At 38.6% G+C, this 18821-nt stretch overlaps 1 protein-coding gene across 8 annotated transcripts in view; it reads right to left on the reverse strand.

Annotated features, from left to right (window-relative positions):
* The window catches only part of FGFR2 (fibroblast growth factor receptor 2), a 117871-nt gene that overhangs the window by 35489 nt on the left and 63561 nt on the right, over positions 1-18821 (reverse strand). For 2 of the 8 annotated variants that reach the window (XM_027839807.1, XM_027839804.1), the window contains 3 exons: positions 7682-7872; positions 4316-4460; positions 1855-2057 (listed from right to left, as the gene is read on the reverse strand). In XM_027839807.1, the coding sequence (XP_027695608.1) occupies positions 1855-2057; positions 4316-4460; positions 7682-7872 (539 nt within the window). Of the gene's footprint in view, positions 1-1854; positions 2058-4315; positions 4461-6299; positions 6448-7681; positions 7873-18821 lie in introns of all 8 variants that reach the window. The other 6 variants (XM_027839806.1, XM_027839803.1, XM_027839805.1 and 3 more) reach the window with 4 other exon arrangements.

An 18821-nucleotide genomic window follows, 5' to 3' on the forward strand; every position in this document is an offset into this window, starting at 1 on the left:
GGGCCATTCAGAGCGGGATTTGGGTTGGTCTGGCAATGGGCAATGCTATGCTATGCCAGAGCTAATCTGTCCTAATTCCTTCTACAGCAAATGTTAGCAGCTTCATCATCACCGGCAAAGACTTAAGAGAAGTCAAAGATCACTATGTATCTGACTGTCTCGGTGACTGTTTTGAAAAAATATATTCCTTTCCCAATAAAATTCCAAATAGTTGTACAATTTAGTCAAAGTGTTTCTCAGAATTTATTTTCCCTAATTAAACTCTATTATAGGATCTAAAAAGTTATTTATAGATAAGGAATAAGCATGAAATAAGTCCTTACTTCCATCTACCTGTGAAGGGCTGTAACAATTTAAAATAGGAAAAGAAAGACTTTCATGTCAGAATCAACTCTAAGCAGGAACACAGGGATCTGCATATAAGGGCCAGAAGAAAGACAACAACTCGGCATTTATGTATTTCTCTGAAACTTAAAAACATTTACATTCATTATGTCATTTCAGCCTTGATACAATCCTGTGGGGGTAGATACTAGGGTTGTTATTATCCCCATTTAGGAACCTGAAGCTCAGTGAGGTTAAGTGATTTGCCCATGGCCCCCTGGGTAGGATTTGAATTCAGGTCTTCCTGACTCTTAAGTCCAGTACTGGGTTCATTCAACCACGCTGCTTTGAAGACAAAATTCTACATAAAATTAGTTGTGAGTTGCCATAATAGTATAAGAATCACTCTAGCACTTAATCCATGGGAACATTTAAATGAGGAACTTTCATGTCAGAATCTCCAAATTTTCAAATGAGTCTGTAATCTCAGCAATCCACACTGGTAGGTAACCCCTCCAAAACAAAGATCACAATCTATCCAGGCCTGCCCATTTAATAGAATAAATGCAGAATAAATGTGTTTCTCCATGGGTAAGGGAGGGACTGGAAAAAGGGAGGTAATTTGGAACTCATACATTTTTTAAATGAACTTTAAAAATCAATCAATCAATAAAATTATGTTTAAAAAGAAAAAAGAAAAAATAGAAATAGCAATTAAAAAATATTAGCCATGAGTTGACAAAAAGTAAACAGTCCAGATACAGTTGTTGAGCATGGTCCTAGTTAGGAACAAATATCTAAAATGGGTCCACATTCCTCTCTCCTACATGCCACCTAAAGGCGCATTTCCTGTCCTATTCCCTATGCCTATCTATTATAGTTTGGCTTTAATAATAAAATAGAATATACGATCTGAGATGCTAAGGGGATTTGATTTAAGCTACATCCCCATACTTGTGCACACACATACACTCCTCAGGAATTTTTTCCCAATATCATTTTTCTACCATGTCTAGTCCAGTTATTTTTTTTAATTCCCTATTAAAACCCTTCTCCTATAAGCTTTTGGCCTTTGAAGAAAAGACTTGTGGTCTCGTCATATCCCATTCTTTGTGACCCCATCTAAGGTTTTCTTGGCAAAGATACTGAAGTGGTTCGCCATTTCCTTTTCCAGTTCATTTGACAAATGAGGAAACCGAGGCAAACAGGGTTAAGTTACTTCCCTGGGGTCATATAGTTAGTAAGTATCTAAGACTGAATTTGAACTCCTGTCTTCCTTACTTCAGGCCAGGCACTCTATCCACTGCCCTAGAAAAGGCTTAGAATAGCCTTTACCAAGAGAGAAAGCCTGGCTTTCAGCCCCATAACACTTATCTGCCACTAGGCATTATTTCTGAACACATCCCAACCCCTACCCACTCCTGAATCGCAGAAGCATAGATCAGAGAAAAAGAGCAAAAAAAAAAATCCTAAATGCTGGCTGAGTCGTTTGGGAAAGAGTAAATGTCTTTAAACTCTTTATCTACTTTCTGTTACCTGTCTCCTCAAGGGGATACGCTTGGTCAGCTTGTGCACCGCTGGCTGGCTGCTGAAGTCCGGCTTCTTGGTGGTCGTCTTCATGCGACACAGCACAACCGTCACCACCATACAGGCAATTAAGAAGACCCCTATGCAGTAAATGGCTATCTCCAGGTACTCTGGGGAAGCTGTAATCTCCTTTTCTCTTACAGGTGCTAGATTGCAAATCACAGAGGAGGAATAAGCAGGCCACACAGTTAGAACATGGGACTGACGTGTCAAAATGCAGCTAAAGGAAACATACCCCAAAAATGTCTGTGCTCCCTAAAAGAGACAGACTTAGAGAGACTTGAACGTAAATTCACAAACATCCCAGGCCACCTGAGAGCTCTCGAAATTTTCCCCTATTCTACAGTTTATTCATAATGAAGATGAACCTTCATGGGTTTCCCATTTCACCAAGGGAGGCCCAGGTTATCTTCCAGTATAACTGCAATGGAGGGGTGTCCTGAAATTCAATGCCTCTGAGTTACCCAGGATGAGTTACTGGGCCTTATTTTCTGAGCAATTACTGCTTATTACATTTACAGCACTATCAAACCACCACATTGCACACACACACATACACAAAGATTCTTCTGGCATGAGAGTGTCTAATGAACTGTTAAAAATAGAAATTTTAAAATTTGAACTATGCTCATTTTTGTGTTTAGGAGGTAGAGAAAAGGCTTTGGTCTTGTATGTATTTGGACAGGCTGTCTCAAAAGGAAAAACTGACAGATAATTTATTCCAGATGAATACAAGTATGTATGAAGAAGTGAATAAATATTCATCTAGTTAACTGGCCTAAAAAAAGTTTTGAATTCCTAAATATAATCCGGAGTATTATCCAACTGAATAAACAAATAGAGTCAATATAAAGACTGAATCTTCTGCAACACACTTTCTATAAAATCCTTGAAAACATAAAAGTTTGGAATACTTTATCAATTGCTAACTTGGATAAACTCCATTTAACGGGGGTAGAGGAAGGGAAGATGGCATCCTATTGTGAACATAGCCTTTCTCTTTAAAGAAAGGACATTCAAGGTTGCTTCTTTACATACATAGGCATATATGGGTTGTTTTTTTTAACTACTTTTTCATATAAGCTTCATATTATGTCTGCTCCCTCCCTTCAAAATTTGGCATTCCAGGGCAATCACTGGTCAAACTACAAGCAGAGTATTCCCAAGAAGTGTTTGTCCCACACTTCCTTCTTAGTTAATATCATATCATAGTCAAGCAGATCAGTTAAGAAAGGACATTTAATGCATTGCAGAACACAAGCACTGCATGAAAAAGCAAGCTCAAATTAGCGATGTCTCACTGTTTGGAGGCAAATGTTTACATTGTAGATTCACAATGAGAGAGAAAATAGATGCAATGGAATTATTTAATCAATTTTAATCAAGAAAAAAAAAACAGCCTACAAGATAAGACAGAACTCTCAACAGCCAGCACATAACTTAACCATCAATTCATTTGCTGTATGTAAAATAAACATGCAGCTACGTCACCTTTATCTAATAATAAATTAATAACTAGAGTAGTATGTCAGGAGCTAGAAAACCATAGACTGTTCAGTTTTTCAAAAAAGAAATACCAAGGCAGGTGCAGTTGAGCAAACAGCGATTATCAAGAAAGTTTGACTAGGATAGAGACATACTCAGATTAAATATTCAGACAGGCAACAATTTTTAGGCAATAAAGCATAATTGATGTTGATTTCTCTGCAGGGTAGAAATAACATCAATCCCAAGATGGTAAGAGCATGCTTTGCAGTAAAAGCAAATTAAGGATTCATTTTATTAAAACATGCACTGAGCCGATTCCCAAAGGTAGGTGACACACTGCTTCTGTACGCCCTCCACAAAGAGGCCCTTTCTCGCTGGGAACCTCAAAATACACAGGTTTTGTTTCATTAAAGAGGTTAACAAAAAAACCAATTCAAAGCAACTTAAAGAGATTAGGAGGAGCAAAAATGGTTTTAAATTTTTCAAAGTCATTTCTAATTCCTCCTTAAAGGAAGAGATGTGTGTGTGTGTGTGTGTGTGTATGAGTGTGTGAATTTAAACACTGACTTGATAGCTCACTAGATGCACAGAAAATTATTTCTTTCAGATTTCAGGTGTGAAATTTACTTGATCAGAAATGCAATGGCGTGTTTGCAAGCAAATTATCAAGGCAACTTTCTGCCCTCCAATCAAAAAAAATGTATATATATATATATGTGTGTGTGTGTGTGTATGTGTGTGTATATATGTACATATATATATATATGTACATATATACACACATTGTTTTCCTACGGTGTCCATCATTGTGAAGGAGTAAAAAGGGCCATTTCTGAGACAGAAGCTGTGTTAATTTTGTAGCAATCAACCAAGAAAAGAGGAAAAACCACTGAAAGAGAGAGAGAGCAGTATATACCTGGCAGAACTGTCAACCATGCAGAGTGAAAGGATATCCCAATAGAATTACCCGCCAAGCACGTATACTCCCCAGCATCCTCAAAAGTTACATTCCGAATATAGAGAACCTCAATCTCTTTGTCCGTGGTGTTAACACCGGCGGCCTAGAAAACAAGGGAAGCAAGAAAAAAGGCTAGACAACATGGGAATGATTGTAGAAGGGGTTATGGAACCACAAGGCACTGGCTGCCCCTCTGTCTTCAGCGGGTGCTCGGTCACCAGGAGATTCCGACTCGACCCCATCCACAAAGCCCACAACCAAAAGGTGAAGATGTATACCAAGAGAGCCCAGCTCACCTCCAAGAGTAATCACCAAACAACCGTCACCAAACCTAACCTCACCACCTAAACATGCATGCAATCAAATGACATGGAAAAATCAACCCACAAAGGTTCTTTTTTTTTTCTGTTTCTCATTTTTGACTGGGGTGGTTTTAGAGCAGTGTCAGTCACCAAAGCCAGGCTTACTCTTGACTGTAGTTCCTCATTGTGTAAAGAGAAGTGGAATAAAGGAATGGATTTGGAGGCAAGAAGACTTGAATTTGAAGTCTACCTCAGGTACTTCTTAGCTATGTGACTCTACACAGGTCACTTAACTTCCTCAGCTGCTCTTTCCTCATCTGTAAAATAAGGAATAAAGCTGTCTATATTACTTACTTCACATGGCTATAGTAAGGATCAGATGAGATGACTTATGGGAAGTGCTTTGCAAACCTTATAATCTATATAAATGCCAGCTATTGGTATTATTGTTAATGATAAAAAGAACAGGTACTGTGGAGTGAAATATGACAAAAGACCCAAAGTAGAGGCTCTGAGGCATCCACAGGGTTCCACAAAAGCCTAAAAATGTGCCTCAAAGTTCAATCAGTTTTTCCCTTGCAATTTTTCTACAGTTATATGACAATGAAATCTCACATCATCATAGATTCTGAGCTAGAAGGGGATTTAAAGGTCATCTAATCCAACCTCCTCATTTTGCAGACAAAGCAAACAAGGCCCACAAAGGTTTAAGTGACTTGCCCAAGGTCACACACAGGATTAAGTATCAGAGCCCAGACCTGGATTCAAATCTCATCTCTGGCACTTATTACCTGGGACAAATCATTTTCCATGTCCAGGCTTCAGTTCCCTCATCTATAAAATGTGGGGGTCAACTAGGTAGCCTCTGAGGTGCCTTGTAGCTTTCCATCTGTGATCTTACGACAAAGAGAGTGCAGAGAAAAGTTTTCGTAGTCAAGGAAAAAAATTATATAATATATGTGAAGTTCTCCAAAAACCTTTAAGGCCTAGATAAACTTCTGCATCATCATCATCATCATCATCATTCTCAACTTAACAAAGCACATACTTGAAAACTTAGAGCGACAAGTCAAAGGTGGAGAAAAATTCAATGCTTTTTAACCAATAGCAACAGATAACAGGTTAATTCAATACTTGAAACTGTCCTGAGACTAACAAACCATACAGAAACAAATCTCAAAGGAGTAAGTCATGAATATCAAGCATCTAAGCAAGAAATCTCTATGTATTTGACAAACTCCAGTCATGTGATTACAAAAATGTCTCTCTAAGATTGAGATTGAAGAGAAGTCAGCTGCGATTATATATGATTCTACGCAAAGACCTTGGTTTCTAGAGCTACTTGGATGTGTTTTTAAGTCTCAATATGTGTGTGGTGTCAATATGATTGACCAGAAAGAACATCTTCCAATTAGAGGGTGTTGAGAGAGTGGGGAGCATTATCTTTTGAAAAAATTATTTCAAACAAACTGAACATTGTGGGTATTTTTCCATGGCTGCTGGCATGATCCCAGTTGCATCACCAAAGGAGGATTATTGTAAATGTACCAAGGCCACAAGAGTTATCCTATAAGCTGCCTGCAGTCTCCCAAAGCACCAGTTCTCTTCTACATCCAGCTTTCTTTAAAAAACAGTGTTACCTTGTTGATTTGGCAGAACAGTGAGCCAGGCAGACTGGTTGGCCTCCCCTATATAATTGGAGACCTTACAAATATATTCTCCAGCGTCCGCCTCAGTCACATTGTACAGAGTCAGCACTTCTGCATTGGAACTATTAATCCCCGAATGCTAGAATAGACCAATAACATAGGAGAACATTGTAACTACAGTCCAGAAAGGACTTAACTGTCTCTATGGTCCCACCACCAACAGCCCATTATCAAACTTGGTCATTTAGCCTAAACACCGATGTCCAAAAGGCCATGGTTTTAAAAAAAGAACATAATGAGATAATTGTTAAAAGGAGAAAAGGGAAGGGAAGGGGAGAGAAACATCTAAACAGGTCCTTTAATTGAATTGGTTTCAGATAGCAGTGGCTTTGTAGTATTCCACCAGGTTGCTCAGTCTTGGTGTTGCTGGCTGAACAATTCTCATTAGTAGAAACTTTTCTTTAAAGAATCTGCCAGTCTGAAGAAGAGATGAAAAAAATAGAGCCTCATTCCCTTCTTTGCAAAGATGGGAGCCTACAGGTCTCAAGAATGACATATACTGACAGATTCTGTTGCTGTATTGATTAGTTTCACTGAATTACCTTTTTTTTCATTCTTTTTCAAATATGATGGCTCAATGGTCAGAAAAGGATGAAGGAATATATTTGGAAATCAACATGTGGTCAAACAAAAGCTGTCAATAAAACTTATGAAACTAATCTGCCTAAAGTTCTCCTGAAAGATTATTCTTTAGAATAATGGTCATTAGGTACAACCTGGTATTCAACAAATCAACAAACATTTGGAAAAATCTACTATGGGCAAGATCTTCTAATCAGTTCTGGACATGGGAGATACACTTTATCAGATGATTAAATGATCTACATTTGTACAAATGACCTACAGTGCCAACCATGTTTCTTCCTTATGAAGAGATCTATCTATACACGACGGTGTTGCTTCTAAAATGGGGTCTTTGCAGCAATTATACATAAGGAATAGGTTATTCACAGAAATCTCATCCAATACTTCACTAACACATTAATATGAATAACATTTCTAGACCATCATTTGTAATGCCCTGGGAATGAGTTTCAGGTGTTAAAAGAAAGAAGATTGAAGAATAAGGAAAAACCTAAATTTCCTAAAAGATGACATATAATTAACAGGGATTTAATTCTAACTTCAAAACTCTATTAATAAACACGAGCAGTCATCAGTATCTTAATTATGCTTAATCCCAACTGGTCAAGGATCTAACTTTGTCTTATGTTGAAGAGTAAATTAGACAACGTATCTATCTGCAAGACCCCTGAGACTATAATATTTTCAGGTAAGTGTGTTAGCTATTGACAGATTCAGAACGTTCTCACCTTCAGAACCTTAAGGTAGGGTAATCCATCCGGCCCATATTTACTGCCATTCTTTTCTACATGTTTGATCCATTGAATGTGGGGCTGGGCATCACTGTAGACTTTGCAGACAAACTCGACATCACCCCCGACCACTGTAGAAGCATTTGCCGGCAGTCCCGCTTGGAGGATGGGCCGGTGGGGAGATCGTTCTAAAGGAAGAAGAGTAAAAAGAGGGGGTGGGGTGGGGGAGTTAGGTTTAGGAGAAAGAAAGAGAAGAACAAAAGAGAGGGGGAGAAGATGCATAAATAAGCTATGTTGCCAAAAAACTATTAGTGAACTTGTGCCAGGGGCTTCTAAGCCTGTTGGCTGACTCCTCAGAAATAACACTAGAGACAAACGTATAACAAAAACGACACTTCAAAGGAGACCACTGGAGCACTGCACTTGTGTAAAGAATACTCATTTAGAAAATGGGTGAAAAAAAAAACCCTGTTAAAACTTGAGTTTGCAAGATCATAGGATGAGGTACACACCACCTAATGAGCCTGGGAAAGGGTTTTCTTTTGACATTTTGACAGAGAAATTGTGATTTCTTTTCTTTTAGTCTGTTTAGACCAGGGCCAGAAGTCATGAATATGCATGGGAGCCACTCATCAAATAACTTACACCCTGAATTTAAACCCAGCATGCTGGACATCAGTTGAGACAAAATGAATACTAAGAATGGTATTTCCAAAGACTGTGTTATATTATATATTTATAAAGTAGAAAATAATTTTCTGAGTGTGACAACCACATTAGTGAAAATCTCAAATCCTCCCAAGTCCACCCAACATATTCCCTCCCTTGCTAAATTCACTACAATGCATACTTATCGTGGAATTTACTTCTGACTTCAAGGTTATCCTGGCAAGGTAAGAATGCAAGGGACAGGGAGAAATCCTCCTGTGTCTTCTAAGTGACACCAAAGCCAGAAGTGCCACCAGTGTTTTGTTTTTCTTGAAGGATGCCTGCCTGAGTGGTAAGGCAAGTCAGTGACCTTACACTCCTCACTCCTGCCTCTTGTTCCAAGGGAAAGGGTCTTCCAAAAGGAAGAACAGTTTTGGAAAATTCCCTCAGAATTGAAAAATTCCTGCATAGACCTCAATGGTCCCAAATATTTTCTTCAGCTGCTTATCCTAAGGAACTAAACAACTGAGGATAGAGATGTTCACAAAATTAGGTATTACACTAGACTACTCTATATTTAAAGGAAAAGTACTGGGAACCACCAGTACAAATGTCCCACATCCCCATGTCCTACCACTAACTGGTCCAGCAAGCTATCCGTTCACATCCTGTATCCCAACCAAATTTTGTTGTTGTTCAGTTGTTTCAGTAGTGTTCAACTCTTCGTGACCCCATTTGGGGTTTTCTTGGCAAAGATAATGGAGGAGTTTTCCATTTGCTTCTCCAGTTCATTTTACAGATTAGAAAACTGAGGTAAACAGAATGAAGTGACTTACCCAGGGTCACACAGCTAATAATTGTCTAAAACCAGATTTAAACACAAGAAGATGAATTCTCCTGACACCAGGCCCAGCACTCTCTCCACTGTGCCACCAACCATAGTATTTAAATGTAAAATTATGGTCACAGAAACATACAGAACCATGCTCTCTTTCCCTCTCCACTATAGGTACCAACACCTCTACATTCCACCTGCCTAACAAAAAATTGGCAAAGGAAACCAAGGATGTTACAATATAGCAAGACTGTCTCCATGTACTGGTTTAGAAGAAGTTAATTAAATCCTTAATTCACGGATCCTTTTCATGTTAGGGGCATCAACAATAAGCCATCATTTAACAGGATTTTTTTTTTACAAGAGCCAAACCATGAGCAAATGAATTTTTATTATATAAGTCTCCTGTTGACCTCCAAGAACTAAAAATCAGAAGCTGGTGATTACATTTAGCTACCTTTCTTTTAAGGATCTCAAACCACTTTGCCAATGTGAAATGTAATCATAGAGATCTCAAAGCACCAAAAAGGTATGTGATTTGTCCAATGTCACACACAGCAGCTAAGTAAAGAGGTCAAAAGTTCTGATTCTCAAATTTGGAGTTATTTCAGAAAATGTACGTAGAAAAGTTTGTAATCCTTTTGAAAAATCACCAAAAATATGCTTGTCTTAGATTGTAAGCCTTCAAAAAAACCCATCATGATAGCACAGTCACATGCAAATAATCATTCAGTAAATGCCTGGCAAGGAGGACAATGATTTGTGCATCTTAAAACCTTGGCATCTGTGGAGAATTAAGCCCTTTCATCACTCAGACATGAAGTCTTGTAGAATCCTTGGCCAACCATCCTGCCTAGGTGGCAATGATAGAGTTAATCCTCTCCATTCATTGCTCCTTCTGAGGTTCCCCCCCTCACCCCATGACCAAGAGTTTCGATTGACATGAATTATGAAGATGTCCTCTGCAAGACAAAAAATTGCCCCCTGGCTGGATACCCATACTTCTCCTTTCACAAAGTACGCTCTTTCACGCCTGTCAAATGGTAAACCATTTCCGTCCCTACTGGCTCCATTCACATGTGAACCACTGATGCAGAGCTGAAGGATGCCTGCCTATCAGGTCATTTACTTCATGCTCTTGAAAGCATTGGGGCAGGTGAGGTGGTTGGTTTCATTTCTCTCCCCGATTTTTTTTAAGCTAGGAGTTTTAAGTACCGTGAACCTAAATATTTATTCTTGGGAGCAAAGGCACTAGAAAAGCTTAAATATTCAGAGCCAGATCAACTGAATTTCAAATCAAGTGCCCTTTCTTCAACATGCTTGTTTCCAATAAATTATTTCACAAGCAAACATTGTGAGTGTAAGAGCAAATAATGATGCTTGAAGAACAATGGGATCTTTCATACAGTCCAATATATCTGGCATGCTCCAAACATCTACTGGGAATTTAGTCACTAAAGCAACACTGACCGGTCACTACAAAGTGGCAGTCTTATTTTACTTAGAGTAAACATGCTTGGGTTGTAGCTATTAAATTATTTCACTGCTACACAGGCTATTTTTAAAAACTTAGGAACAGTTCAATATTATTTCATATGTGAATTACCACATACCAAATATATTATCTCTTAAAGGCTTTAATTCAGTTTTCAAACATTCTCACCTTATACAAAATAATATGTAACACACACACACACACACACACACACACACACACACACCCTTTCTCACTTTGGGTACAAAAACTGCAAGCATGATCTCTCTTTAATAGAAACCTTACACCATCTCCCAAAACTTATTACAGCTGCCTTCAGTATAAAATGAAACCTTACAGAATGTTATTTAAAATGTTTTTTAAAAGTCAGTAGGCCTCATGTTTCATTTCTCCACATCAGGCTTTGATTTCCTTTGCAACCTTATTCTCTGCCCTTAAACAAGTCATAGAATGAGGTCTGAAACATCTTGGAACTGGGCCTAGTATGCCAGCTTCAGCAGAGAAACGTGTTTCGTTTCTCTCGATCTACCTTCCAGTAATGTCTGTCAAACTCTTCCCCTCTAAGAAACAGGTTCATGATTTGGATAACCAGGCTTTATTTTTTTTTAAATCCCTGTTATAGATTCTGAAGAGTTGGGAAAAAAGACAAATGGAAAATTTCATTTTTCTCCTACTGCTTAATAATTCTACTGAGCAATTAAGCTGGGCTGCCTGTTCACGTGGGCCCCAGGAATTAGCCTTCCATGGCTAAATCTAGCACCTATCAATGTGCCCTGAATTCATGGTGCCTAATAAATGTAATGATGATAATGAGTCATCACTGGTGTTAATAATATCTTGGATGAAAGGTACTATAATAGTCAAAAAAAGGGAGGGGGGAGAGATTCAAATGAATAAATCACTCAACATTTATTGAGTTCCAGGCACTAAAGATACAAAGAAAAAACAATGCAATAGTCTCTGCCCTCAAAGAACTTACATTTTATAGGGATCAGTTGCTCCTTGATAAAATATTAAGTCTTACTTTTTCTACTTAGTAACAAAATGGACATTCTACATTTTTTTTTAAATTTTATTTTAAAGTAGCTACAAAAATAATTTACTATTAAATTTTAAATTGTTTTAAAGAGGAGCCTGGAAGAAACATCCAAAAAAAAAAAATCAGAGATACTAATAATTGACTCACCTATGACTTGCAGTTTAAAAAAAGAAAATGTTCGAAGATCAGTTGCAAATGAACTGCAACTGAACATGAAAACAGTGAGTGTGTATACCTTTAAAATCATGACTCCTGAGTCACTCCTGGGAATTCCCAAGTTAAGAACAGCAATTCAAAGAAGTCCAAAAGTGGTAAGCAGCTATCACTAATTTGGAGGGTTGGCTGCACTACTAGAATGAAGCTCAAGTCAATCTGTAGTGGACACAGATGTTAAAGGCTCATTCTTGAGAATGTGGTTTTCTGGGTGTTTTGTTTTAGTGGTTGGGAAATTTCATTTTAAGTAAGGGGAGAGCATCTGAAGAGAAAAGTTAAGTATTGTCACGGCATGCCATAGTCAAATTTAAAAAGTGTAGATGGGGAAAACCAACACTGTCTGTTTCATGCCAACCAGTAATTATTGAGAGAGAAAATACCCAAGTGACAAAGAAGACATCTTTACGAACTGACCATTGGAATTGTCTCACATTCCTTTCCCACTCTGTACATAATAACGTGTTTGCTTATAACAGTTCCCTGATTTTTGCCATAACATGGTAATAGGTCAGCCAATGTACACCACAGCAAAGTTGCTTAATGTCTTCAAGGTCAGTAAACAATATACTGCATCCCTGGGACCAGAAGAATAAGGGGGTTCTTAAATTACACCTATAAATTAATCCAGCTCAGGGTAACTAGTTTCCCAGCATACACAGGGCGCCATAGTATTTCTAAAAAGTTAAGCTGTGTTTGTTGGAAAAGAACATTTCAAAAGCTGTGTCCCTGTGACAGAGAAATACTTAGGGACACTAATCACATTGAGTTCCCTACATTGATTTGGAAACAGACAAGCTTAATGCTATCAATCATCCATTCATTTCAGTGAGCATGTGTTACATTTCCTGCTTGATCCTGAAATTAAAATCAAAATTTAATTACAGTTCTCTCAAAATGGCAGTTTCTTAGCAACTAAAAGAAAACGGAGAGAAAAGAACATTTCAAGATCAGAGGAGGATAAGTGAAAACAACTTGGATTTATTTTTTTTAAAAAAAGGCTCCACCTAGTTTTCTCTAAAGAGTAAGTGGTGGTTGTTTTTGTTACAGAAAAAGGGCACTAACCCAGTTAGAATTAAGCCCGGCCATTAGGAGAAAGGCTAACAAAGCACTTTGAAGTTTTAAGGAGGCCAATAACCTGCTAAATACCTCATGCTAATTACAATTAGTAGAATGAGTTCATTGCCTTTTCAAGGTTCCGCCTCATGTGCTTAAAGTGGACAAGCTCAGTCTTTCCAGCATTTCTACCTAAGTGGAACATACTGGGAACATACATACAAGAAATGTAGGAGCATAGAGGAGTTAGTGGGGGAGGGGGAGAACAAGAAGATGAAATGGGGACAGAAAGGAAAGGAATACCATAGCTTCCAAAAGGTTAAAGGCACACTATATCATTATAATAATGAGAAAATGCACCTTTCTCTCTTTCCTTCCATGCAGGGATGGAGGACTATAGGTATAGAACACTACACATGCCATCAGAGTAAATGGATGTCCTAGTTAGTTTTGCTGAACTGCTCCCCCACACCCAACCTTCTCTTTAATTCTTTTTTACAAGGTGTGGCTCAATGAGTTGAGGAAGAATAATAGAACTGAAAACAAAAAAGATATTAATTTTTTTCAAAGGAAGGTCCGTGGGCTACTAAACAGACATCACCTTTATATTTATTATGGACTAGATCATCTGGTTCTAAGGGTTTTTTTTGAAGCAATCAGAGTTAAGTGACTTGCCCAGGGTCACACAGCTAGTAAGTGCCTGAGGTCACATTTGAACTCAGGTCCTCTTGACTCCAGGGCTGGTGCTCCATCCACTGACCCTATTTGAACTGTGACTTTCTACCCCAAAGGTTGGGGGTAGAATACAACCAGAAGAAAACAGTGTTTCCATGGAGGAGTTTGATCATGTAGTCCTTTGTCCCACCAGTTCTGGGTTTTAATTTCTAGCTCCCCTCTTTTTTTTAATCCTTTGCTCAAATATTATCACCTCATTCCCAAAAGCGTGGTACTTTCGAACATTCTCCTTAATATATGCATTCTCAACAGAGACAGCAAAGTCTAAGAGACCCAAGTTAAACACGTGAGTTTGGTTGGGGGAGAGGAGAAGAGGCAGAAAGGGTATGGGTGTGAATTTTTTCCCTGAAAACTAAAGCCTCCAGCCCCAAAGTAACCAAATGACTTCGAGGGGCTGCACCACATGAAATGCTAGAAGGAAAACACCACTAATCCTTTTGTGCTTGTTCAATGATGTGCAAAAGCAAAGTGACATGGTGATGGTGTCTCCAGGAGACTGGAAAGAACTAAGCAGGTGTAGCCTAAGTGCCTCTCCAAATTATCGTCATAAACGATATTCTTTGGTGGGGGATTAAGTGGCTTCTACCAGTTGTGTATCTGTTTGGTTTTTCTTGTGTGAACCATAGAAGGACTACATGTTATTTATACCACAAAGGGTCAAAATGTCCCAAAACTATCATCCTTTCCTATCCTTCTTTGTTTTGTTTTGATTTTTTTTTAAATGAGATTGACTGAGTGCTTGTAGAGCTCTTGAGGATCATCAAGTCTTGCCTGGTTTATGCTGAAAGTCACCTTTCCTTCTTTTATTAAAAAAAAAATCAATACAAGGACCCCTTGAAGCTTCATTCAGCAAAAGTAGGAAATACAGAATTCCTTGAACTTTCCCCACAGCTAAACGTTCCCTCCAGGTTCATTTACTAAACAAGGGCTTTCCTCCTTTCTGATGCAAAGACTTTGCCCACATTCTCCTCCTGTGACATCCTTCAAGCTCGACTCTGATGTAAAAGTCAGATGTCACTCTGCCCATCCTTCCTCGTGAGGAGGGAGACACTGGTAAACACAGCTGAGAGCAAGAACGTCCTGGTATCTCAGGAAGCCACAGCTGACAATGCTACCTGCTTTTAAAATGAAACATTTTTGAGGAAGATGGGATTATGGGGTTTGCATAGTTGTTCCATCCAAGAGAAGAAGAGAGCTGAAAAGCCAACATTTACTAGAAACTAAACACACCCCAAGTTATGAGATGAAAAGTTTTTTTTTACTTAAAACAATTTGTAAAGAAGAGGCTTAAAACCAAACCACAGAGGCGCCACCGATCATACCCAGCATCATACGACATGAATGTTTTTTTGTATTCAGTTCTCTGCTTTCAATACAAGGGAATGACTAATATTCTCAGCAAAGCCTATTATTAACTGCCACCCTGTGCATTTCATCACTTTCCCCACTGTAAAAGCTACTTTGCTTAAGGAAGACTGGAATGTCTGTCACACTAATCTCTCAGATAACTTGTTTTATCCCTGATATGGCATATGCATAGGTAAAAGCTTTAAGCACATCTGAGCAAATAAGAAATGCCTCCCTTTGGTGAGAGGAGTGGCGGGGGGCAGGGGAGGAAAGAAAGAACAATGGAAAGCTTTTTTAAGAAAATGATTGAAATTAAAAGGAGAGTAAGAACCTGCAAGCCCCTTCCCACCCTCCAATGCTTTTTTGTTGTTTTTTTTTCCCTGAAGCCAAAACTTCAACCTGAAAATAAGCCCTGCTTTTGTTCTAAAGTCACCTTACTCCCTATGCAATCTCTAAATAAGAATTTGGAGTTTGAAACTCCAGTGCTATCTTTGAGTCTCCCTCTTCTTCATCACTAATATCCAGCCAGTAACTTAGTCCTCCTCTAGGACTAGGATTAGAGGTCTGAGGCTGAAGTATTTCTAACTTATTAAATAAAAAGCTTCAGGGACGTCAGAGTTAATAATCCTGCCTTCCATCTTCAGGAATTGTGAGGAGATCAAATCAGATTGGGGAAATTCCAGTCCATTACAAAGTCCTTCTGATTCTATCTCAGCAATTCTCTCTCCTACCCATCCCCTCCTCTCTGTTTCCACTGCCACCATCCTAAAGGATCCAGTCTCTCTTTATCATTCACTTGTAATATTGTGGTAGTCTCATAATAACTTTCCTATTTCTACTCACCATCCCTCCCTTGCTTGAAGATAAACTCTATGAGTGAAGGCATCATGTTTTTAGAGAATTTTCAATCTTCCTAGCCCATAACACCCAGCTTTCTACAACTTACATGCATAAATGTTTAGTTAAGTGAATTGAAATTCAAGCTTCAAAATATTCACTAGGAAATCTAAAAATGATGACTAAGATGGGGCTTCTTTGCTGAACTTTCTGGACCTGAATGGATTATTCTGGACCAGTCAATGATCATTCTTATATCCACTATATTTTTGTTCTTTTTTTTTTTTCAGAAAATGAAGCCATTATTAAAGAAACCATATTTATCTCCTTGCCATGTCAATCCTGAGAGTGTCTCCTCAAATCGTGTATAATGGTAGTAAACTTTAAAAAAAATTTTTTTAAAGGTGGTGGTGGGAAACCAATTCTCAGAGAGCATGCATGCCTGAATAAAAGTTATTATTTATCACTCCCAAAAGATCAATATATTCCTTCATGAGGCTCTGGGCTTTGGGTTGAAAGCTTCAGGGCCACAGTGGTGGGAGCAAAGTCTGATTTATTGATGCAGGCACATCTCTTGGATACAAAGAATTCCTACAGACTTCAATAGTACTAAGAAGTCTGGAGACATAAGGAAGAAAGTTAAGAGTTCAACAGTGAACCATGACTCACTCCCACCCTCCCCATCCTCTTTGCATTGAGAAGCACAGTGGTGAGGGCCTTGAGCTTCTCATATAAGGGGAACCTGGATTAACGTCAGGAACAAGTTAAAGAATCTTCTTGATTCTCACTTGCTTGACTTGTAAAATGGAGAGAATAATATTTGTGATTCTCAATTCATGGGTCTAGTGAAAGGAAAGTATTTTGAAAGTGCTATATATAGTGGGCACCAAAGCGGCAAATTTAACATTTAACATTCAGGCTCTTCCTTCATTCGTTGTTTCTCTCTACCCCCTGTATAAGAACTCAGTTGTTGAAGCTACTGCAACACTGCATCCTGTACCCTACCATCTCTTCTGTGGCATCAAGGTAAACAAATTAGAAGACGGCTTGTCATGATAAAGGCTAAATCAAGTTTTCTGTGAAATACCCACTACATATTTTACAATGGTCCTGAAAAGAAAAACAACAATTATATCAAAAGAAACTATAAACAGTAGCATGTTTCTACCATGCCCTGTATTCCAAAGGGGCTTGGTTCAATGTCTTCATAGAAACTCTTTTGATTGTAAAAGTGATAGCATTAACTGAAACATTGAGTACAAATATGGCTATAGAACTTATGACAGACTGCAGATCTTATGGTAGAAAGAGACAATGTTTTTTATGTAGACTAGAAGCCTGAAATAGAAATACCTGGTTATTCAACAAATTTGACAGGCATTTATGAAGCCCTTCACCCCCACCTCACCCCCTTTACTTGAAAACTCAAAGGTCATATGCAAAATAAATACATGACCTATCCCATGAGGCATCTATGTCCCATGGTGGATAGAACACTGGACCTGGAGTCAGAAAAACCTGAATTCAAATCTGGTCTCAGATACTTACTAGCTGTGTGACACTGAGTAATCTCACTTAACTTTTGTCAGTCTCAGTTTTCCCATCCATAAAATGGACTTAATAATATCATCTACCTCCCAGGCTTGTTCTGAGGATCAAATGAAATACTGCTTGCAAAGCATTTTGCAAAACATAGAGTACCATATAAAAGCTAGCTATTATTATTATTATTATCCATTGCTGCCATGATTTTACAATCCTGATGAGAAGCTTATTCCAGATTTCTTGGTTATCACTATGACTCTTTACGGTGAACTTTCCACACTGAGACAGGTGTCCCCAGCGAGTCAATCTCCATTTCTTTTTTACCAATCTGTATGTTGTGACTCTCTAGTTCAGTTTTTTTTTTTCACATACTTGAAATGCATAACTATAAAGTTATTCTGTTTAACAGCTAAAACCACATTATCATGTTCATCATTAGTCAAAAGGAAAACAAAAAGCTATGCCTGGAGGTAGCGCCATGATGGATAGCAGGACAGGAACCCACTTCTTCATCCAAAGTGATTGAGCAGGAAGGATCCTACTTCTGACAAATTCTATATTCACCCAAGCCATCGATTAACTAATAACACTAGGATTCCTTCACTTACTTAAACAAACACAATTTAGATTCCAGTCCAAAAAGAAATCCAAAGCTCCCATCTGAAAGTTATGATCTGGGGATATCCTGATTTTAGTAACTCCTTTTTCCCCCTGCACAAGGACCACACTAAAGTCTTTGTTTTCCTAGGTGAGGCAGCACCAGCACACTGCCCCAAGCACTAAACAATTTGCGTAATTTCTTCTCCCTCTGGGGGTGTTGCCAAAAGTCCAGTGCCAGATGTAAAAATCTACAGTCAGGCTTATCAGTGCTCTGAATAAAAAGCTCTTCATTCTTAACGTAACAAATACCTGAGGGCAAGCAACAGTGCAGATTCCTTCATGCTCTCAGGCTTTGTCCTATCATGTCCAGGGCCCTCAGCACTCAGGTAAATATGTCAAGTTCTAGCATATTTATGTCAAGGGCTAGTCAACAGCCCCATACTGGTCTGCCAGCCTGCAAGTTGGGGCTGGCAGTAACGCCTCAGTGAACCTCCACCCAGCCATAAATGAGGCACAGCCTAAGGTATCTATTAAGACAATGTCTATCACTTAATAAATCTCTCCCCAGATGAAAATGAATTTCTAGAAAATTAAACTAATACAGGGCACAAAAATGACTGGCCTTGACAAACCCACTGGCTTTGGGCAAAGAAGGTTTTGTTTCCCTCCCTTTTCTTTCCAGGCTTATATGGATCTCAAAGAGGAAGGGAATTCCCTGAAAAGTCACATTATCTCTAGCAAAGTGTGGGAAGGGAAGGGAAGGGAAGGGGAGGGAAGGGAGGGGAGAGGA

This window comes from Vombatus ursinus, unplaced genomic scaffold (genome assembly GCF_900497805.2).
Source record: "Vombatus ursinus unplaced genomic scaffold, bare-nosed wombat genome assembly UNPS02014833.1, whole genome shotgun sequence".
Taxonomy (NCBI): Eukaryota; Metazoa; Chordata; class Mammalia; order Diprotodontia; family Vombatidae; genus Vombatus; species Vombatus ursinus.